Genomic DNA, 23099 nt, shown 5'->3' on the forward strand with positions numbered 1-23099 from the left:
TAGACACACGTATACTCAACTTACAGTATGTTTGCCGTTCAGCCAGACTTATTTGCCATTCCTTTTGCCTCATCCCACTCAACCATATCATTTTTCAGTTTCTCATCATCTTCAACATAGGAATCACTACAAAACCTCTTGTATGATCTCTTATACACTATATTAGGCCTCGCTTTTGGAACTTTGGTTTTCCTAGATATGGCTACTACTATATTATTATCACTACATCTGATGGATGTGGATACTGCTTTAGAGACGATTTCTGCAGCATTAGTAAAGTTGTGATCAATACATGTGGAGGATTTCATTCCTGTGCTGTTTGTAAATACCCTGGTAGGTTGACTGATAACCTGAACCAGGTTGCAGGCACCGGTTATAGTTTGAAGCTTTTTCTTGAGTGGACAGCTTGATGAAAACCAATCAACATTTTGGTCACCCACAAAATATACCTCGCTCTTGATCAGATACATTATGAAGTATTTCACACATATTATCCAGATACTGACTGTTAGCACTTAGTAGTCTATAGCAGCTTCCCACAAGAATAGGCTTTAGGTGAGGCAGGTGAACCTGTAGCCATATTACTTCAACAGCATTTGGCATGAGATACTCTATGACTCTGAATATAAACAGAAACACTTCCTCCATTGGCATTCCTGTCTCTTCTAGAGATGGTATAACCACGTACTGCTACCACTGTATCATCAAAGGTATTATCTAGGTGAGTTTCAGAGATAGTCAGTATATGAATGTTGGATTGAAAGAGGCATTCAAGGGAGTTCGAGGAACATAAATTAGGCTACTTACATTATGACTGCTGACACCCCTGGGACAATGTACATTTGCAGCGGCACTACGACAACTCAACGACACAATGGTAGGGATTATCTGAGCAGGGCTTGGGTCACGGATAATTCATTGTCTCAACGCGGCCTTCAAGTGTGTGCACAGGGTCCAGCACAAGCCTCTTTCCCCCTTCGCTTAAGACTGAGAGTATAGCTCTTTGATTCTGTTTCCCCCCTTCCCACACCCAGCTTCTACTATAACAAACACAACAGAACTGATATAATTTGGGGTCAGCTGTTCTGGACTGTCAGATTGATGTTTCTAACCAACACGCATTGTTCAGTTCATATTCTGCGGGGTGGTATGTAGAGAGGCAGATCAGTAGCCAGAAGATTTATGTCTATTCAATTCTATTCTTACAAAATACAGTACAGTATATTAGGTCAATTGATATATATGAGCTATGGTAATGTACCACACTGACAAAAGACTACAATAAACCCTCTGAATACAGGTTTTCTTAATACACCTGACGACCTGGTTGAATGGAGGGGAAACACACAATTAAATTAGGGAAAAGGTCATGCAATTCAAAGAATTATGGAAAGCCTTTTGCTGTTGATTCTGAATCAATGGGCTCATCTAGATCACATGACAGCTTACCTACAGATTCAGGGACTTAACCAAGGTCACAAATTGGTGGTTTGTGCTGCAAATGCAAATCTAATCTCCTAAGGACAAATAACCCACCTGGATGGATCTATCCATGAAGGGTATAGACAATGTTTAAACCTTTTTTAATCGTTTTGTGAATGTGTTGGGATGAAATTGTGAGAGTAAAAATATTTGGAAGGGCCTAGCCTAGTAGTACTAGTGAAGTGGCTACTCTTGGCCCCACTTGAAAGTTTGAATTGAAAGCTCCACCACACTATTTACTGACTTTGGCTCCACCTTCTCAGATCCCACCGTCACACGACTCAATACTCCACCCGCAGCAGCCATGATGGTAGGTGTTATACACAATTTACTCTAGCTAGCTAGCGCACCTTATTGTTTTATATGTGCAATCATCTGACACATTCATCAATAAACGATGATTTGCTCATTGAACGTTAATGTGGCTAATGCATGTCCCGTGACGCCGTCTTTTGTTTACCTAGCAAGAAGGGCTGGACGATGGTCCCGATTTCCTCTCCGAGGAGGACAGAGGAGTAAGTTTTTTTCTTTGATTTAAAATACAAATATTTATCTTATTTGTATTTTGGTCTTAACAGTCCGATCAGCTATTTATATTATTTGTATTCCGCAGTAATTCCTTATTGCACGATTTGATCAGCTGTTAGACAAGTGGCTAACAACAGACGTCAAATTTGTTGAATAGCTAGCTACTCTTAGCTAAACTAGCCAGCTTGACCACATCAGGAGTCAGTTGTCTTCCTACTAGCTGGCCAGCTAGCTGGCAACCGTTACAATCCATTAGCTAGCTAGCTAACGTTAGTTACCTATTGTTAACAATGAACATAAGCTTATTTTAACTGCTCACTGTATGAATAACTCTATTGCCATTGCTAACTAGTAACAGACCCATCTACCTATGCACATTTATTAGATTTCTGCTATTGTTTTGCAGGCTAGCTTGCTAGGAAGTGCACAGCCCAATAATGTAACGTTACTCATAACTTGTTAGTGTCACACCTTATGTTATTTTCAAAGGTAGACCGGCTCTGGCAGCCAAAGCAGCTAAATACTCCATCTAAACGTGAATCGATTATCAATTGCGATACGGTTCTAGAAACATAAAGCCCTTTACTTTCATATCACATCAAACCCTTACCAAAAAATATTGCAGTTTTGAAAGTGCAGTAACTGCAGTCAACTGTGGTATTTTGGACGCAGTAATTGCAGAATAACTGCAATGCACAGCATTTGAACTGCAGTTACACTGAAAAATTACTGTAGTAAAAAAAAGTTATTTTGTATGCAGTATTTGAAGCATACTGCCGTTATACTGCACTCTGACTGCAATCTTTTTCATAATGGTATTTTCACACATGCAAAATATACACTTACTGTACACTGTTTTAGCCGGCTTTATCACAGTTGTAGCCGACAGTATTTTTCAGTTACAACAAGTTTCTGGCGGCCTTCTTCCGTTTCACACAGATGTTCGGAGCATGCTAGATAGCTAACTAGCAGAGGTGGTCGCCTGTTCCCGCCTGTCTTTCCTTAAACATGCGCTGTAACATGGAGATATGGCCGTGTGGGAACACTAATCCTAACCCTATTAAAGGTGTGTAGTAATTGAACTTTTGTTTAATTTTTTTATTAGTTCTTTATTATTAGTTCTTGCTGATATGAAAGATATGTTTCCAAAACCATACCGCAAGCGATACGTGTTCATGTTTAGAGCATGCTTCTGGGTTCTTAACAAAAGTCCCCGGGAAGAAGATACCATCATCAATAGACACTAAAGGTAGTTAGCATCTATGAATGGGTTAGGACGTGCACAGCTTCTGAGTTGGCTAGTAAGCCAATACATAGTCTGATTAATCAGGCTGTAATACACAATTAATTGGTATACAGCTTGACACTAATGCCTAGAAAATCATGTAAATGTTCCTCACAAGCCAGAATGTTGAATAAAATTACATTGAAACTTACCGGTTGTCTGTGCGGTTTGTCCTTCAGCTGCTCAAAATTTAAGACGAATAAAGTATTGTTTACCCAACTTCTTAGAGAGCCGGTAGGTATATGGTTTGGTTTGGCACCGAGGTAAAGTTAGTTTTATTGGATATTCGGTTTCTCTCGTCAATAGCTATTGACCCAAGCTGCCATGACATGAACATGTTATGTTCTTAACCAGGGGAGGATGAAGAACAAGCGATATATTTTTTGTCTGAATTTTACATTTTTCTTAAGATTGAAATCCAATTCATATACAGTGCCTTCGGAAAGTATTCAGACCCCTTGACTTTTTCCACTTTTTGTTACGTTATAGGCTTATTCTAAAATGTATTGAATTGTTTCCCCTCCTCATCAATCTACACACAATACCCCATAATGAAAAAACAATAATAGATTTTTAAAAATGTTTGCACATTTATTACAAATACAAAACTGAAATATCACATTTACATCTTTCTGGTAAGAAGAGGGGCTGGAGGGTATGCCTTATGATTAACGAGACGTGGTGTGATCATAACAACATACAGGAACTCGAGTCATTCTGTTCACCTGACTTAGAATTCCTCACAATCAAATGTCGACCGCATTATCTACCAAGGGAATTCTCTTCGATTATAATCACAGCCGTATATATTCCCCCCCAAGCAGACGCATCGATGGCCCTGAACGAACTTTATCTGACTCTWTGTAAACTGGAAACCACACACCCTGAGGCTGCATTCATCGTAGCTGGGGATTTTAACAAGGCTAATCTGAAAACAAAACTCCCTAAATTCTATCAGCATATCGATTGTGCTACCAGGGCTGGTAAAACCCTGGATCATTGTTATTCTATCTTCCGTGAAGCATATAAGGCCCTCCCCCGCCCTCCTTTCGGAAAAGCTGACCACGACTCCATTTTGTTGCTTCCAGCCTACAAACAGAAACTAAAACAAGAAGCTCCAGCGCTCAGGTCTGTTCAACGCTGGTCCGACCAATCTGACTCCACGCTTCAAGACTGCTTCGATCACGTGGATTGGGATATGTTCCGCATTGCATCCAACAACAACATTGACGAATACGCTGATTCGGTGAGCGAGTTCATTAGAAAGTGCATCGGCGACATAATACCCACAGCAACGATTAAAACATTCCCAAACCAGAAACCGTGGATTGATGGCAGCATTCGCGCGAAACTGAAACGGAACCACTGCTTTAATCAGGCAAGGTGAACGGAAACATGACGAATACAAACAGTGTAGCTATTCCCTCCGCAAGGCAATCAAACAAGCTAAGTGCCAGTATAGAGACAAAGTAGAGTTGCAATTCAACAGCTCAGACACAAGAGGTATTTGGCAGGTCTACAGTCAATCACGGATTACAAAAAGAAAACCAGCCCCGTCGCCGACCAGGATGTCTTGCTCCCAGACGGACTAAATCACTTTTTGCTCGCTTTGAGGACAATACAGTGCCACTGACACGGCCCGCTACCAAAACCTGCGGGCTCTCCTTCACTGCAGCCGAGTGAGTAAAACATTTAAACGTGTTAACCCTCGCAAGGCTGCAGGCCCAGACGCATTCCCAGCCGCGTCCTCAGAGCATGCGCAGACCAGCTGGCTGGTGTGTTTACGGACATATTCAATCAATCCTTATCCCAGTCTGCTGTTCCACATGCTTCAAGAGGGCCACCATTGTTCTGTTCCAAGAAAGCTAAGGTAACTGAGCTAAACGACTACCGCCCCGTAGCACTCACTTCCGTCATCATGAAGTGCTTTGAGAGACTAGTCAAGGACCATATCACCTCCACCCTACCTGACACCCTAGACCCACTCCAATTTGCTTACCGACCCAATAGGTCCACAGACGACGCAATCGCAACCACACTGCACACTGCCCTAACCCATCTGGACAAGAGGAATACCTATGTGAGAATGCTGTTCATCGACTACAGCTCAGCATTTAACACCATAGTACCCTCCAAACTCGTCATCAAGCTCGAGACCCGGGTCTTGACCCGCCCTGTGCAACTGGGTACTGGACTTCCTGACGGCCGCCCCCAGGTGGTGAGGGTAGGTAACAACATCTCCACCCCGCTGATCCTCAACACTGGGGCCCCACAAGGGTGCGTTCTGAGCCCTCTCCTGTACTCCCTGTTCACCCACGACTGCGTGGCCATGCACGCCTCCAACTCAATCATCAAGTTTGCGGACGACACTACATGGTAGCGCTGATTACCAACAACGACGAGACGGCCTACAGGGAGGAGGTGAGCCCTCGGAGTGTGGTGTCAGGAAAATAACCTCACACTCAACGTCAACAAAACAAAGGAGATGATGTGGACTTCAGGAAACAGCAGAGGGAGCACCCCCCTAACCACATCGACGGGACAGTAGTGGAGAGGGTAGTAAGTTTTAAGTTCCTCGTGTACACATCACGGACAAACTGAATTGTCCACCCACACAGACAGCGTTGTGAAGAAGCGCAGAAGCGCCCTTCAACCTCAGGAGGCTGAAGAAATTCGGCTTGTCACAAAATCACTCACAAACTTCTACAGATGCACAATCGAGAGCATCCTGTCGGGCTGTATCACCGCCTGTACGGCAACTGCTCCGCCCACAACCGTAAGGCTCTCCAGAGGGTAGTGAGGTCTGCACAACGCATCACGGGGCAAACTACCTGCCCTCCAGGACACCTACAGCACCCGATGTCACAGGAAGGCCATAAAGATCATCAAGGACAACAACCACCCGAGCCACTGCCTGTTCACCCCGCTATCATCCAGAAGGCGAGGTCAGTACAGGTGCATCAAAGCAGGGACCGAGAGACTGAAAAACAGCTTCTATCTCAAGGCCATCAGACTGTTAAACAGCCACACTAACATTTAGTGCCGCTGCCAACATACTGACTCAACTCCAGCCACTTTAATAATGGGAATTGATGAAATTTATGTAAAAATGTATCACTAGCCACTTTAAACAATGCCACTTAATATAATGTTTACATCCCTACATTACTCATCTCATATGTATATGTATATACTGTACTCTATATCATCTACTGCATCTTGCCATCTTTATGTAATACATGTATCACTAGCCACTTTGAACTATGCCACTTTATGTTTATATACCCTACATTACTCATCTCATATGTATATACTGTACTCTATACCATTTACTGCATCTTGCCTATGCCGTTCTGTACCATCACTCATTCATATATCTTTATGTACATATTCTTTATCGCTTTACACTTGTGTGTATAAGGTAGTAGTTGTGGAAATGTTAGGTTAGATTACTCTTTGGGTATTACTGCATTGTCGGAACTAGAAGCACAAGCATTTCGCTACACTCGCATTAACATCTGCTAACCATGTGTATGTGACAAATAAAATTTGATTTGATTTACATACAGTCCCAGTCAAAAGTTTGAACACACCTACTCGTTCAAGAGTTTTGATTTATTTTTACTATTTTCTACATTGTAGAATAACAGTGAAGACATCAACTATGAAATAACACATATGGAATCATGTAGTAACCAAAAAAGTGTTAAGCAAATCAAAATATATTTATATTTGAGTTTCTTCAAAGTAGCCACCCGTTGCCTCGATGACAGCTTTGCACACTCTTGGTATTCTCTCAACCAGCTTCGTGAGGTAGTCACCTGGAATGCATTTCAATTACCAGGAGTGCCTTGTTATTTGTGGAATATATTTCCTTAATGCGTTTGAGCCAATCAGTTGTGTTGTAACAAGGTAGGGGTGGTATACAGAAGGTACCCCTATTTGGTAAAAGACCAAGTCCATATTATGGCAAGAACAGCTCAAATAAGCAAAGAGAAATGACAGTCCATCATTACTTTAAGACATGAAGGTCAATCAATTCGTAAAATTTCAAGAATTTAAACATTTTCTTCAAGTGCTGTCGCATAAACCATTAAGCCCTATGATGAAACTGGCTTTCATGAGGACCGCCACAGGAAAGGAAAACCCAGAGTTACTTCTGCTGCAGAGGATAAGTTCATTAGCATTCTGCAGCGATACGCCATCCCGTCAAGGTTTGCGCTTAGTGGGACTATCATTTGTTTTTCAACAGGACAATGACCCAACACACCTCCAGGCTGGGTAAGGGCTATTTGACCAAGAAGGAGAGTGATGGAGTGCTGCAATAGATGGCCTGGCCTCCACAATCACCCGACCTCAACCCAATTGAGATGGTTTTGGATGGGTTGGACCGCAGAGTAAAGGAAAATCAGCCAACAAGTGCTCAGCATCTGTGGAAGCTCAAGCATTCCAGGTGTAGCTGGTTGTGAGAATGCCAAGAGTGTGCAAAACTGTCATCAAGGCAAAGGGTGGCTACTTTGAAGATTCTAAAATATAAATATATTTTGATTTAACACTTTTTTGGTTACTACATGATTCTATGTGTTATTTCATAGTTTTGATGTCTTCACTATTATTCTACAATGTAGAAATGAGTAAAAATAAAGAAAAACCCTTGAATGAGTATGTGTGTCAACTTTGACTGGTACTGGAAGTATTCAGACCCTTTACTCAGTACTTTGTTGAAGCACCTTTGGCAGCTATTTGTATTATTGGTATTCTGCAGTAATTCCTTATTGCATGATCTGATCAGCTGTAGACAGGTGACAGCCGTGGCTAACAACAGACGTCAAATTTGTTGAATAGCTAGCTACCGTTAGCTACAAATACAAAACTGAAATATCACATTTACATAAGTATTCAGACACTTTTCTCAGTACATTGTTGAAGCACCTTTGGCAGTGATTTACAGCATCGAGGCTTCTTGGGTATGACTCTACAAGCTTGGCACACCTGTATTTGGGGAGTTTCTCCCATTCTTCTCTGCAGGTCCTCTCAAGCTCTGTCAGGTTGGATGGGGAGCGTTGCTGCACAGCTATTTTCAGGTCTCTCCAGAGATATTAGATCGGGTTCAAGTCCAGGCTCTGGGTGGGCCACTCAAGGACATTGAGACTTGTCCCGAAGCCACTCCTGCATTGTTTTGGCTGTGTGCTTAGGGTCGTTGTCCTGTTGGAAGGTGAACCTTCGCCCCGCTCTGGAGCAGGTTTCCATCAAGGATCTTTCCCTCGATAATCTTTCCCTTGACCTTGACTAGTCTCCCAGTCCCTGCCGCTGAAAAACATCTTCACAGCATGATGCTGCCGCCACCATGCTTCACTTTAGGGATCGTATTGGCCAGGTGATGTGCGTTGCCTGGTTTCGCTTGGCATTCTGAACCATATACCTACCGGCTCTCTATAATGTTGGGTTAACAATACTTTCCTGTGGATATTCTGTCTAAAATTTCAAGCAGCAATCTACACACAAGGCGCACAGACAACTGGTAGAGTAAGTTTATATAACATTTTATTTAACATTCTGGCTTGTAAGGAATATTTACATGATTTTGCAGGCATTAGTGTCAGGCTGTATATACCAAATAATTGTGTATTACAGCCTGATTAATCAGACTAGCCAAGACGTTATTTGACAGAGCTAGCTATTGGGGAATGGTGATTTTGTCATTTGCTTGTCACTAAATACAATACAATATCCGTTACAATATTTTGCAGCCTAGGGCAGTCAACGTTGACCTCCAAACTGATGCAACACTTCAAGTGGACATTTCTGATGCATTGAGTGAGCGGGACAAGGTTAAGTTTACTGTCCATACTAAGGTAGGAGAGTTTAGCTACCTGTCAATATTTATTCCTGTTTGCCCTGGCATTTGGCAAATGAAAGGCCAATAATGTGCATTTTTATGGCTGTGTGAATCGAGACTCATGTCACATGACTTGCAATTATGTTCCTCCTCAGCAGTTGTCTTATCTCCACATTCATGTTGTCTTCTGAAAATAAGTGTGCATGTATGCAAAATAAGCTTTGTTGATTTAATGGAACGCAAATGAAGATTTAAGGTTAAGAAACTGCATGATGGCACTTCATTTTCTATGCAGAGAGAATTCCAATTTCCTGTCACTGTCAAAGTGTAACCTCATAATGTCATGGGTTTATTTGTTTTTACGGCTGCTTTTATAATGTTTCAAGGACTCTTGTGAAGGAAGGAATTCAATCATGATTCAAAGGGGTTAGTCACTGTCTTGAGATGATCATTGTGATCAAGTCCTGTTTTTCCCCTTTTTTTTTTTTTTAATTGAGCTGCACATTCTAATTGGCAGAAAGATATTTTCAGAAGAGCCATAGAGAAATACTCTATTCTGTATTTGGCTCTGTTTTTCAGTATAATGTGTTCTATGATTGACGTCTGATTCCTATTATTTTGTTTTACCTTCCAGAGCACTCTTCCTAACTTCAAGCAGAATGAGTTTTCAGTGGTGAGGCAGCATGAGGAGTTCATCTGGCTCCATGACTCCTTCGTGGAGAATGAGGAGTATGCAGGCTACATTGTAAGTACTGAGCGCCGTCCAGGGTACTCTGTGTGTCCCCCCCAAATGGCACCCTATTCCCTATATAGTGCACTACTTTTGACAAGTAGTGCACTATATGGGAATAGGGTGCGATTTGGGAGATGACTGTTTTGGCTTTTAGGATTGGCTTATAAACTTCAGGGTTTTAGAAAACAACTAAATTATTCATTGTCAATTCCCTTTCTCATTAAAACTGTCTGGTGTCATGGAGTAATGAACTTAGCTTGATGTTCATTTTCAAGAAACTGCTGATTTAACTGTGATTTGTTGAATTGTAGATTCCCCCTGCCCCACCAAGACCTGACTTCGATGCCTCCAGAGAGAAGTTACAGAAACTGGGGGAAGGTGAAGGTTCCATGACCAAGGAAGAGTTCACCAAAATGAAACAGGAACTTGAAGCGTGAGTTCATGTTCATTAGGTCACATAAAAAAAAGGTTAGGTTAGTACAACCTCATTTCATGCTCTCTGTGTTTTATAACCTTCCGTGCCTACTTGACAAGACCCATGTTGCTCTGACATTGTTTTTGTGTTTCAGTATAGTGGTTTGGTTGGGATACTTGGATGCACTGAATGCCATTGGTTCATATTTTGGCTATATCTGTGTTTCAGCGAATACTTGGCTATCTTCAAGAAGACCGTGGCGATGCATGAAGTGTTTCTTTGCCGTGTGGCTGCCCATCCTGTCTTAAGGAAAGACATGAACTTCCATGTCTTTTTAGAGTACAACCAAGACGTAAGTGGGGTTGAGATTACGAATTTAGGATTTAGATTTCCAGTCAGGTCCAAAAGTATTGTCTCCCTTGATAAAGATGAGTCAAAAAGACTGTTTAAAATAAATAATACAAATACTGAGCTATATTGTAGGCTTCAATGTTTTAGAAATTATGTTATTTTAAACTAATACAAATTAAATTGTATTTGTCACATGAGCCGAATACAACAACCTTACCGTGAAATGCTTACTTACAAGCCCTTAACTCAAGAAATAGAGTTCAGAAAATATTTACTTAATAAATAAAGTAAAAAATGTAATAAAAAGTAACACAATAAAATAACAATAACGAGGCTATATACAGGGGGTACCGGTACTGAGTCGTCAATGTGCAGGGGTACGGGTTAGTCGAGGTAATTTGTACATTTAGGTAGGGGTAAGGTGACTATGCATAGATAATAAACAGCAAGTAGCAGCAGTGTAAAATAAGGGGTGGGGGGGTTGATGTAAATAGTCCGTGTGGCTATTTCATTAATTGTTCAGCAGTCTTATGGCTTGGGGGTAGAAGCTGTTAAGGAGCCTTTTGGACCTAGACTTGGCGCTTCGGTACCGCTTACCATGCAGTAGCAGAGAGATCTATGACTTGGGTGACTGGACAATTTTTTGGGCCTTCCTCTGACACCGCCTAGTATATAGGTCCTGGATGGCAGGACGCTTGGCCCCAGTGATGTACTGGGCCGTACGCCCTACCATGTGTAGCCCTTACGGCCGGATGCCAAGCAGTTGCCATACCAGGTGGTGATGCAACAGGTCAGGATGCTCTCGATGGTGCAGATGTAGAACTTCTTGAGGATCTGGGGACCTATGCCAAATGTCTCCTGAGGGGGAAAAGTTGTTGCCGTGCCCACTTCACGACTGTCTTGGTGTGTTTGGACCATGATAGTTTGTTGGTGATGTGGACACCAAGGAACTTGAAGCTCCCGACCCGCTCCACTACAGCCTTGTCGATGTTAATGGGGGCCTGTTCAGCCCTCCTTTTCCTGTAGTCCACGATCAGCTCCTTTGTCTTGCTCACCACACTGTCAGGTGTCTGACCTCCCTATAGGCTGTCTCATCGTTGTCGGTGATTGTTGTGTGGTGAGCTGTTGTGTCGTCAGCAAACTTACTGATGGTGTTGGAGTCGTGCTTGGCCACGCAGTCGTGTTTGAACAGGAGGGGACTAAACACGCACCCCTAAGTGGCCCCAGTGTTGAGGTTCAGTGTGGCAGATGTGTTGTTGCCTACCCTTACCACCTGGAGGTGGCCCGTCAGGAAGTCCAGGATCCAGTTTCAGAGGGAGGTGTTTAGTCCTAGGGTCCTTAGCTTAGTGATGAACTTTGTGGGCACTATGGTGTTGAATGTTGAGCTGTAGTCAATAAAAGCATTTTCACATACAGTACCAGTCTAAAGTTTGGACACACCTACTCATTCAAGTTTTTTTCCCTACGTTGTAGAATAATAGAGAAGACATCAAAACTATGAAATAACACACATGGAATCATGTAGTAACAAAAAAAGTGTTAAACAAATCAAAATATATTTTATATTTGAGATTCTTCAAAGCAGGCACCCTTTGCCTTGATGACAGCTTTGCACACTTGGCATTCTCTCAACCAGCTTCACCTGGAATGCTTTTCCAACCGTCTTGAAGGAGTTTTGATGTCTTCACTATTATTCTACAATGTAAAAAATTAAGAAAAACCCTAGAATGCGTAGGCGTGTCCAAACTTTTGACTGGTACTGTAGGTGTTCCTTTTGTCCAGGTGGGAAAGGGCAGTGTGGAGTGCGATTGAGATTGCGTCATCTTCACTTTCTTGGGCACAGTGACTATGGTGGTCTGCTTGAAACATGTAGGTATTACAGACTCGGTCAGGGAGAGGTTGAAAATGTCAGTGAAGACACTTGCCAGTTGGTCTGCGCATGCTCTGAGTACACATCCTGGTAATCCGTCTGGCCCCGCGGCCTTGTGAATGTTTACCTGTTTAAAGGTCTTGCTCACATCAGAGAGCGTGATCACACAGTAGTCTGGAACAGCTGGTGCTCATGCATGCTTCAGTGTTGCTTGCCTCGATGCGAACATAAAAGGCATTTAGTTCATCTGCTAGGCTCGCGTCACTGGGCAGCTCGCGGCTGGGTTTCCCTTTCTAGTCCATAATAGTTTGCAAGCTCTGCCACATCCGACAAGAATCAGAGCCGGTGTAATAGGATTCAATCTTAGTCCTGTATTGAGGCTTTGCCTGTTTGAGGGCATAGCAGGATTTCTTAAAAGCGTCCGGATTAGTGTTCCGCTGCTTGAAAGCGGCAGCTTTAGCCTTTAGCTCGGTGCGGATGTTGCCTGTAATCCATGGCTTCTGGTTTGGATATGTACTCACGGTCACTGTGGGGACGACGTCGTCGATGCACTTATTGAGGTGGTATACTCCTCAATGCCATTGGATGAATCCTGTAACATATTCCAGTCTGTGCTAGCAAAACAGTCCTTTAGTGTAGCATTTGTGTCATCTGACCACTTCTGTATTGAGCGAGTCACTGGTACTTCCTGCTTTAGTTTTTGCTTGTAAGCACGAATCAGGAGGATAGAATTATGGTCAGATTTGCCAAATGGAGGGTGAGGGAGAGCTCTGTATACGTCTCTGTGTGTGGAGTAAAGGTGGTCTAGAGTTATTTTTTTCCTCTGATTGCCCATGTGACATGCTGGTAGAACGGATTAAAGTTTACCTGCATTGAAGTCCCCGGCCACTAGGAACGCCGCTTCTGGATGAGCATTTTCTTGATTGCTTAAAGCCTTATACAGCTCGTTGAGTGTGGTCTTAGTGCCAGCATTGGTTTGGTGTAAAATGGGTGGCTACAAATAATATAGGTGAAAACTCTCTTGGTAGATAGTGTGGTCTACAGTTTATCATGAGGTACTCTACCTCAGGTGTGCAATACCTTGAGACTTCTTTAATATTAGACATCGCGCACCAGGTGTTATTGACACATGGACACACACCTCCACCCCTTATCTTACCAGACGTAGCTGTTCTGTCCTGCTGATGCACGGAAAACCCAGCCAGCTCTATATTATCAATGTCGTCGTTCATCCACGACTGGATGAAACATAAGATATTACCGTTTTTAATGTCCTGTTGGTAGGATGATCTCGAACGGAGATCCTCCTTTTTATTCTCCAGTGATTGCACGTTGGTCGATAGAACGGATGGTACAGGCGGGTTACCCACTCACCGACGATTTCTCACCAAGGCACCCCAAACTCTGCCCCCTGTATTTCCGTCTTTTCTTCACGCGAATGACGGGGATTTGGGCCTGGTCCCGGGGAAGCAGTATATCCTTCTCGTCAGGCTTATTAAATAAAAAAAAATTTTCCAGTTCGAGGTGAGTAATCAATGTTCTGATATCCAGAAGCTCTTTTCGGTCATAAGAGACGGTAGCAGCAACATCATGTACAAAATAACTTAAACAAAATAGCACAGTTGGTTAGGGGCCCGTAAAACGGCAGCCATCCCCTCCTGCGACATTAGGTAAATCCTAAATTGCTCAGAGAAAGAGATTCTGTTTAACAAGTAATAATTTTTTTCCTAAAGAAGATATGGGTCAAAATTATTGGCACACCTGTTTTCAATACTCTGGCACCCTCCCCTTGCGAGGATAACTGCACTAAGCCTTTTTCTGAAATGTTTGATGTGATTGGAGAACACATTGGAAGGGATCTTAGACCATTCCTCCATACAGATCCTTGATATTTTATCTGTGCTTATGGACTGCCCTCTTCAAAATTTAAACCACAGGTTTTGAAAGGGATTCAAGTCCGGAGACTGAGATGGCCATTGCAAAATGTTGTTTTTGTGGTCAATTAACCATTTCTTTGTGGTTTTGATGTGTGCTTGGGGTTATTGGCTTGCTGGAAGATCCACTTGTGGTTTTACCTAGCTTGGCTGACATGACTCACAGTGCAGGGAGAGCTGTGACACACTGATCTGGACAGGAGAGCATTGTAAATGCAATATTCGCTTAGAAATTGAGGAGAGGCATTGATTGGTTCTCTCAAGTGTTTATTTTGTTGAGACCTCTGGTTGGTTGTATTTGAAAATCCAACAGTTCAAATGGAAGGGGGTGGCATTCGGGGGCTGTGTGTTGCTGAGCGTGTGGGTGTTTAAGTGGGAAAGACACAGAGGAGAACCAACCAGTAAAAGAATGTACACTGAACAAAAATGGAAAGACAACATGTAAAGTGTTGGTCCCATGTTTCATGAACTGAAATAAAAGATCCCAGATATGTACCATACTCACAAAAAGCTTATTTCTCAAACAAAATAAAACACATTTGTTTACATCCCTGTTAGTAAGCATTTCTCCTTTGCCAAGATAATCCATCCACCTGACAGGTGTGGCATGATTAACAAGCTGATTAAACAGCATGGTCATTACACAGGTGCACCTTGTGCAAGAGACAATAAAATGTGTAGTTTTGTCACACAACACCATGCCACAGATGTCTCAAGTTTTTACGGAGCGTGCAATTGGCATGTTGACTGCAGAAATGTCCACCAGAGCTGTTGCCAGAGAATTGAATGTTCATTTCTTTACCATAAGCCGCCTTCAACATTGTTTTAGAGATTTTGGCGGTACAACCAACCGGCCTCACAGCCGCAGACCACATGTATGTTGTCATATGGGCGAGCGGTTTGTGAACACCAAACCCACCCCTGGTGTGCGTGGCCCAAGAGCTCTATTTTCAATTCATCCAACAAATGTAAAACACCTGGAGTTTTCTAAACAGCATTGGCACTTGGATTAAAACCGGTGCTATGATCAGATGACATGAAAATAGAGGTCTTTGGCCATGCACACCAGGGGTGGGTTTGGTGTCGAAAAGAAGGATGCATATGCGGAAAAGAACCCCATACCAACTGCACAATATGGTGGTGAATCTTTGATTTTATGGGGCTATTTTGCTTCCACTGGTCGTGGGGCGCTTTTTAAGGTCAACGACATCATCATTAATTCAAATCAAATTTGATTGGTCGCATACACATATTTAGCGGATGGTATTGCGGGTGTATTGAAATGCTTGTGTTCCTAGCTCCAACAGTGCAGTATTGTCTTAACAATTCACAACAATACACACATCTAAAAGTAAAAGAATGGAATGGAATTAATAAATATATAAATATTAGGACGGGCAATGTCAGAGTGGCATTGACTAAAATATAGTAGAATAGAATACAGTTGAAGTTGTAAGTTTACATACACTTAGGTTGGAGTCATTAAAACAACGTTTTTCAACCACTCCACAAATTTCTTGTTAACTAACTATAGTTTTGGCAAGTCGGTTAGGACATCTACTTGTGCATGACACAAGTAATTTTTCCAACAATTGTTTGCAGACAAATTATTTCACTTATAATTCACTGTATCACAATTAAAGTGGGTCAGAAGTTAACATACACTAAGTTGACTGTGCATTTAAACAGCTTGGAAAATTCCAGAAAATAATGTCATGGCTTTAGAAGCTTCGGATCGGGTAATTGACATAATTTGAGTCAATTAGAGGTGTACCTGTGGATGTATTTCAAGGCTTACCTTTAAACTCAGTGTTTCTTTACTTGATATCATGGGAAAATCAAAAGAAAGAAATCAGCCAAGACCTCAGAAAAAGAATTGTAAGTCTGCACAAGTCTGGTTCATCCTTGGGAGCAATTTCCAAACACCTGAAGGTACCACGTTCATCTGTACAAACAATAGTATCCAAGTATAAACACCATGGGACCACACAGCTGTCATACCGCTCAGAAAGGAGACGCGTTCTGTTCTGTCTCCTAGAGATGAATGTGCTTGAGTGTGAAAAGTGCAAATCAATCACAGAACAACAGCAAAGGACCTTGTGAAGATGCTGGAGGAAACAGGTACAAAAGTATCTATATCCACAGTAAAACGAGTCCTATATCGACATAACCGGAAAGGCCGCTCAGCAAGGAAGAAGCCACTGCTCCAAAACCACCATAAAAAAGACAGACTACGGTTTGCAACTGCACATGGGGACTTTTTGGAGAAATGTCCTCTGGTCTGATGAAACAAAAATAGAACTGTTTGGCCATAATGACCATCGTTATGTTTGGAGGAAAAGGCTCAGTGCCGTTAAAAGGCTCAGTGCCGTTATACACGCAAAGGATTTAATACAGTCTTTTTTACTCATCTTTATGAAGGCTGCCAATCATTTTTAACCTGACTGTATTTTGGTGACGATTGTAGCTGTGGAAATGTTATTAGACAAGCTCGCTCTATCTCTCGTTTCTTTTAACTTTAGATAACTCAAAAGGCTAGTCGAATGTGCCTGAAAACATATGCCATTTCCCTACCTTGTCTTAGTTTTATCATTGTCAGTTTGTCCTTACTTGACCTCTTTTGTTCACAGCTGAGTGTACGAGGCAAAAACAAGAGGGAGAAGATGGAAGATTTCTTCAAGAATGTAGTGAAGTCAGCAGACGGCGTGTTAGTGGCAGGGGTAAAGGTGAGTTGGGTTTGCTTTTCTGTGTAAACCATTCCTCCACTCCTTTCTTTGTAAACCATTCCTCCACTCCTTTCTATGTAAACCATTCCTCCACTCCTTTCTGTATAAACCATTCCTCCACTCTTTTCTATGTAAACCATTCCTCCACTCCTTTCTGTGTAAACCATTCCTCCACTCTTTTCTATGTAAACCATTCCTCCACTCTTTTCTATGTAAACCATTCCTCCACTCCTTTCTATGTAAACCATTCCTCCACTCTTTTCTATGTAAACCATTCCTCCACTCTTTTCGATGTAAATCCATTCAGCCAAGTAAATGGGGATTGAACTTGCTTTGAGTTTTATATTTGAATGAAATCACAACATAAGTATTTTGCGACTTACGCATTGGTTGATAAACATTGTTTAGCATTATGAATGGTGCTCACATTTTGTATAAATGCAGTTGTCAAAGTCTTTATCTTCAGATTTGTAGTTATTCTTTAACAGTTTGTACGTGTATAAAGTTTGACATAATTGTCTTTTGGATTTCAGGATGTAGATGATTTCTTTGAGCATGAGAAGACATTCCTTTTAGAGTACCATAATCGCGTCAAAGATGCCTCCTCCAAATCTGATAGAATGATCAGGTCTCACAAAAGTAAGTCTCCTCACTGTCTCGTAATCTCCACGTGCTAGGTAAGCTTTTTGCTATATACATGGATTTTAATCAGTTACTGAGAAAGAGATTGTTTTGAGTAATTCCAATTGAAAGTGTTGAAATGCATTTTTTTGTGAACTGTGAGTGGGACTGAGTCACTTTGGTATCATGTTTTAATGTTTGTGGAAACCAGCCTGTTTGTCCTTGTGGTGTGCGTTGTATTTTACGTCTATTTTCTGTTTTATATTAATTCGCTGACAAATATGGAAATGGGTAAGTTGTTTGTTTATTTGTAGTTGGTTCAGTCAGTCTTAAAATGTTGGGGATGACAGCCGACTCAATTCTAAACTTTGTCATGTTCCTAAATATTTTTGGGGGATGAGCACAATAACTTGTAAATTACCTGTAATTTTTTTGTAACTGTATTTTTTGTCCAGATTTTTATATCTTAACAGGTAAGAGCCATGAGGTTCCCTTTAGTCTTTTGGAGAAAAAAAATTCTGCTCATTTGTTCACACCTCAATCCTGCTTTGACAGCTTCAGGAAACAAATTCCCCTCAGAAATCTAGTCCTCTGTCATTCCCAAGAATCAAACAATACATCTGTCATGTCCTCAGCTTTGTGTAGGAACTACTATGTATGTTACCTCATTTCCACAGCATTAAAAAATGATACTGTGTTTGAAAAGTGACTCCCTGCGTATTTGAAATTGTTCTGCTGCAGATGTTTTATCATTGTAGGTTATTTTCTAAAAGATGTTTGCTTCCATTTTATTGATATATTTTGTACATGATTGACCGACCATCTGTGTGTGTGTGAGTATGGTGGTTGAGCTGTTATTTGAAATGTAATGTGATCTAATGCGAGTTCCTCTGTTGAAGGTGCTGCAGATGATATCAATAGAATCGCCTCCACACTGTACACTTTAGGAACCCAGGACTCCACAGATGTGTGCAAGTATGCAAAAAGTTTCCCCTTTTCTCTCCAAACATTGTCTGCTGCCATTAATCTATAATAACTCAAAAATATAATCTAGAAACTATAGTAACTCAAATGCAATTGACTGTTTTCCAGATTTTTCTTGAAAGTTTCTGAGCTGTTTGAGAAAACACGGGTATGTTGATTTCTTTTTAATATTGTGTTCTATGTATGACGCAATTTTGTCAATTTGTTGTGTACCAGCTATGAACACCAAAGCATAGGCTATGGTCAATAACTATGTACATTATAGCCAAAAACTAGACCTGTGGTGATGAGCTATCTATTGGTCGCAATGTAGATCTTGTCTAAAGTTCACAAGTTTCTGCTGGTGTCCCTTCCTCTACAGAAAATAGAGGCTCGAGTGGCTGCAGATGAGGACCTGAAACTTGCCGACTTACTGAAGTATTATCTCAGGGAGTCACAAGCTGCTAAGGTAACTATCTTGACTCTGTTTTTCTTAATCGTCAATCATTTATGATTAGATACCCTGAAGAGGTATTATCTGAGCATTTTCATCAGACAGTGTTGTAGTGTTAGTATTAATGTGCTCTATGGAATCTGCTGTTCTTCAGGATCTATTGTACAGGCGAGGGAGGGCCCTGGTAGATTACGAGAATGCAAACAAAGCTCTGGACAAAGCCAGGGCAAAGAACAAAGATGTGCTTCAGGCAGAGACCAGCCAGCAGGTGTGCTGTCAGAAGTTTGAGAAAATCTCAGAGTCCGCAAAGCAAGGTACATTATCCACTTTCTTTATATACAGTGGGGAGAACAAGTATTTGATACACTGCCGATTTTGCAGGTTTTCCTACTTACAAAGCATGTAGAGGTCTGTAATTTTTATCATAGGTACACTTCAACTGTGAGAGACGGAATCTAAAACAAAAATCCAGAAAATCATTGTATGATTTTTAAGTAATTAATTTGCATTTTATTGCATGACATAAGTATTTGATCACCTACCAACCAGTAAGAATTCCGGCTCTCACAGACCTGTTAGTTTTTCTTTAAGAAGCCCTCCTGTTCTCCACTCATTACCTGTATTAACTGCACCTGTTTGAACTCGTTACCTGTATAAAAGACACCTGTCCACACACTCAATCAAACAGACTCCAACCTCTCCACAATGGCCAAGACCAGAGAGCTGTGTAAGGACATCAGGGATAAATTGTAGACCTGTAAAGGCTGGGATGGGCTACAGGACAATAGCCAAGCAGCTTGGTGAGAAGGCAACAACTGTTGGCACAATTATTAGAAAATGGAAGAGTTCAAGATGACGGTCAATCCCCCTCGGTCTGGGGCTCCATGCAAGATCTCACCTCGTGGGGCATCAATGATCATGAGGAATGTGAGGGATCAGCCCAGAACTACACGGCAGGACCTGGTCAATGACCTGAAGAGAGCTGGGACCACAGTCTCAAAGAAAACCATTAGTAACACACTACGCCGTCATGGATTAAAATCCTGCAGCGCACGCAAGGTCCCCCTGCTCAAGCCAGCGCATGTCCAGGCCCGTCTGAAGTTTGCCAATGACCATCTGGATGATCCAGAGGAGGAATGGGAGAAGGTCATGTGGTCTGATGAGACAAAAATAGAGCTTTTTGCTCTAAACTCCACTCGCCGTGTTTGGAGAATAGAAGGATGAGTACAACCCCAAGAACACCATCCCAACCGTGAAGCATGGAGGTGAAACATCATTCTTGGGGATGCTTTTCTGCAAAGGGGACAGGCGACTGCACCGTATTGAGGGGAGGATGGATGGGGCCATGTATCGCGAGATCTTGACCAACAACCTCCTTCCCTCAGTAAGAGCATTGAAGATGGGTCGTGGCTGGGTCTTCCAGCATGACAACGACCCGAAACACACAGCCAGGGCAACTAAGGAGTGGCTCCGTAAGAAGCATCTCAAGGTCCTGGAGTGGCCTAGCCAGTCTCCAGACCTGAACCCAATAGAAAATCTTTGGAGGGAGCCGAAAGTTCGTATTGCCAGCGACAGCCCGAAACCTGAAGGATCTGGAGAAGGTCTGTATGGAGGAGTGGGCCAAACTCCCTGCTGCAGTGTGTGCAAACCTGGTAAGAACTACAGGAAGTTATGATCTCTGTAATTGCAAACTAAGGTTTCTGTACCAAATATTCAGTTCTGCTTTTCTGATGTATCAAATACTTATGTCATGCAATAAAATGCAAATTAATTACTTAAATAATCATACAATGTGATTTTCTGGATTTTTGTTTTAGATTCCGTCTCTCACAGTTGAAGTGTACCTATGATAAAAATTACAGACCTCTACATGCTTTGTAAGTAGGAAAACCTGCAAAATTGTCAGTGTATCAAATACTTGTTCTCCCCACTGTATATAATTTTTGACAGTCCTGGCTAAATTATTGCTTGAGAAATTGCTCTTTGCTAAGAAGCTATTTTTGTTTCTTTTTGACAATTTTAATTTTAAAACCGTCACGGTAAGGTACTTAATTGCTACCCAGAAATGATTTGATATTGAGATAAAAACCGCTGCATTGGACCTTTTTCAGCAGTATTAATAATTCAAGGCATTTCATACTTTTCCAAAAAAGTATCCCTCCCTGTTGAAAATGAAATCAGAGTCCCAAGTTTTGCATGTAAGAGAAGCTTAACCAGATTAGGGATGTAGAGGGGTAAATCTGATAATGTTCTGCAATTCCGGAATAGAGCTTATAGACTTCAAGACGAGACGAGTAGCAGCCTTCAGAAAGAACTTGGTGGAACTTGCCGAACTGGAACTCAAACATGCTAAGGTCATTTTTTATTATACATGGTTGTCTATTAGCGATTCTATCAAGGCTGTATCACAACCGGCCGTGATTGGGAGTCCCACAATTGGCCCAGTATCTTCCGGGTTTGGCCGGTGTAGGCCGTCATTTTAAATAAGAATTTGTTTTTAATGGACTTGCCTAGTTACATTTTTTAAAATTAAATAATTAAGACTTCCAAAACTGCTTTTTCCCCAGGTTTAGGCTAATCCTCTTTCTCGCTACTTCTCCACAGGGTAATTTACAATTATTGCAAAGCTGTGTCGGGGTCCTCAAAGGAGACACTTAGGTCTTTACTGAAGGTTCACTGTACAGAGCTTTCCCCGCTTTGGTCTGGTCTTCACTGAGAAGATGGAAGAGAGAGCATATCTGGGGTCAGTTTGTTTTCAGGATGTCTGTTCGTAGTCATCACCAGAGACACCGAACTCCACCCACAACCCCCCCTAAAAACGTGAGGAAGCCGCAGTGAAATAGCTGCAATATCCACACAGCACAAGAACCTATAACTATGTTAAATCACGTCAACTTTTTCATTGTTAACAACAATCATAATTTTCCATGGGAATCTTCTCCCAATCTATATCACGTCATGTCTGTCCAGATTGATTATTTGTTATTATTTTGCTTATTGTAATCTTTGAGGCCAATAGTTTCAGTAAAACTTTTTTCTGTGATGCTGCTCAGTTCCTTTGTTCAAGTTGAGCTCATTCTTACTATTATTGAAGTGTATTGTCACTAAAAGCCTTGTACATGTTGTATTAGTTCTCACTGTACTGCTAATGATTGTTTTAATCTTTACTAATACTTTTGTTTTTCAGTAATTTCATACAAGTTATGTTCTTTTTTTCATTCCAGACAAGTAATGCTTCAGTATGTTTGCCTTAATGTAGAGTAAGCCTATCAAGTATTGTAAAAAAACAACAACAAAAAAACAAATGGATAAGTTTTTTGTTTTTCCCGTTTTCTTTATTTTTAAGTGCACTGTATATGAATGTTTTTTTCCTTCTGTGACCAAAGCTTCCATTTATTTAGATGGAGAAATGCTGAAACAAATGGTTGTACTGATAATGATGATTTAAAATGATTATGAAAATATTAATAATAAATGATACTGTTTACCTTAGAACCGTCCTGAACATATTTCATGAAATGTTTTGACTAGGCTATTTGTTGTCCATCTATCTAGTTGTAAACCTTTTTAATTTTGTATATTTTATGACTCTGAGAAACATGGAAGAAAAGCCAGGGGAAGCCAATGGAAAAGTACCTTCAATATCATATTAAACTCCATTTCGACTGTTCATATTAAGGTTGAATAAAAAGATGATGGCCACTTTTTAAACTGCTTGTACTAGGTTGTTTCTTTCACCTTGAAAGTGTAGATCAGTGTGGGGGGAATCTACATTTTATAAATGGAAGGGGGTGAATACTTACACAAGGCTCTGTATTTAAGCAATTCCCTTTTCTAAAATCTAGTTGCCTACTAGTTTTGAACTCCTGGGACTTTTACTTTGAAAAGCGCAACTCGG

General features: G+C 41.4%; 1 protein-coding gene across 2 annotated transcripts; it reads left to right on the forward strand.

Annotated features, from left to right (window-relative positions):
* The first annotated feature begins 1746 nt into the window (after positions 1-1746).
* On the forward strand, positions 1747-22912 carry LOC111968508 (sorting nexin-6). 2 transcript variants are annotated; one of them, XM_070445123.1, is made up of 15 exons: positions 1753-1792; positions 1947-1997; positions 2950-3076; positions 9046-9150; positions 9769-9879; positions 10179-10300; positions 10511-10634; positions 17068-17163; positions 17697-17802; positions 18684-18759; positions 18877-18916; positions 19130-19216; positions 19356-19515; positions 21470-21555; positions 21806-22912. In XM_070445123.1, the coding sequence occupies exons 6-15, from the start codon at positions 10257-10259 to the stop codon at positions 21857-21859; spliced, it is 873 nt and encodes a 290-aa protein (XP_070301224.1). In that variant the 5' UTR covers positions 1753-1792; positions 1947-1997; positions 2950-3076; positions 9046-9150; positions 9769-9879; positions 10179-10256; the 3' UTR covers positions 21860-22912. The 2 variants fall into 2 exon arrangements, with proteins under 2 accessions (XP_023849903.1, XP_070301224.1); XM_023994135.1 differs by lacking the exon at positions 2950-3076 and having other exon boundaries at positions 1747-1792.
* The last annotated feature ends 187 nt before the right edge of the window (positions 22913-23099 follow it).

This window comes from Salvelinus sp. IW2-2015, linkage group LG9, assembly GCF_002910315.2.
Source record: "Salvelinus sp. IW2-2015 linkage group LG9, ASM291031v2, whole genome shotgun sequence".
Classification (NCBI taxonomy): Eukaryota; Metazoa; Chordata; class Actinopteri; order Salmoniformes; family Salmonidae; genus Salvelinus; species Salvelinus sp. IW2-2015.

Bases quoted from the DNA above. Each gene is read 5' to 3' on its own strand.
- LOC111968508 (XM_023994135.1), top strand. The intron at 17,164-17,696 runs GTGAGTTGGGTT...TTTGGATTTCAG, and splicing joins TGTTAGTGGCAGGGGTAAAG to GATGTAGATGATTTCTTTGA. The intron at 18,760-18,876 runs GTATGCAAAAAG...ACTGTTTTCCAG, and splicing joins GACTCCACAGATGTGTGCAA to ATTTTTCTTGAAAGTTTCTG.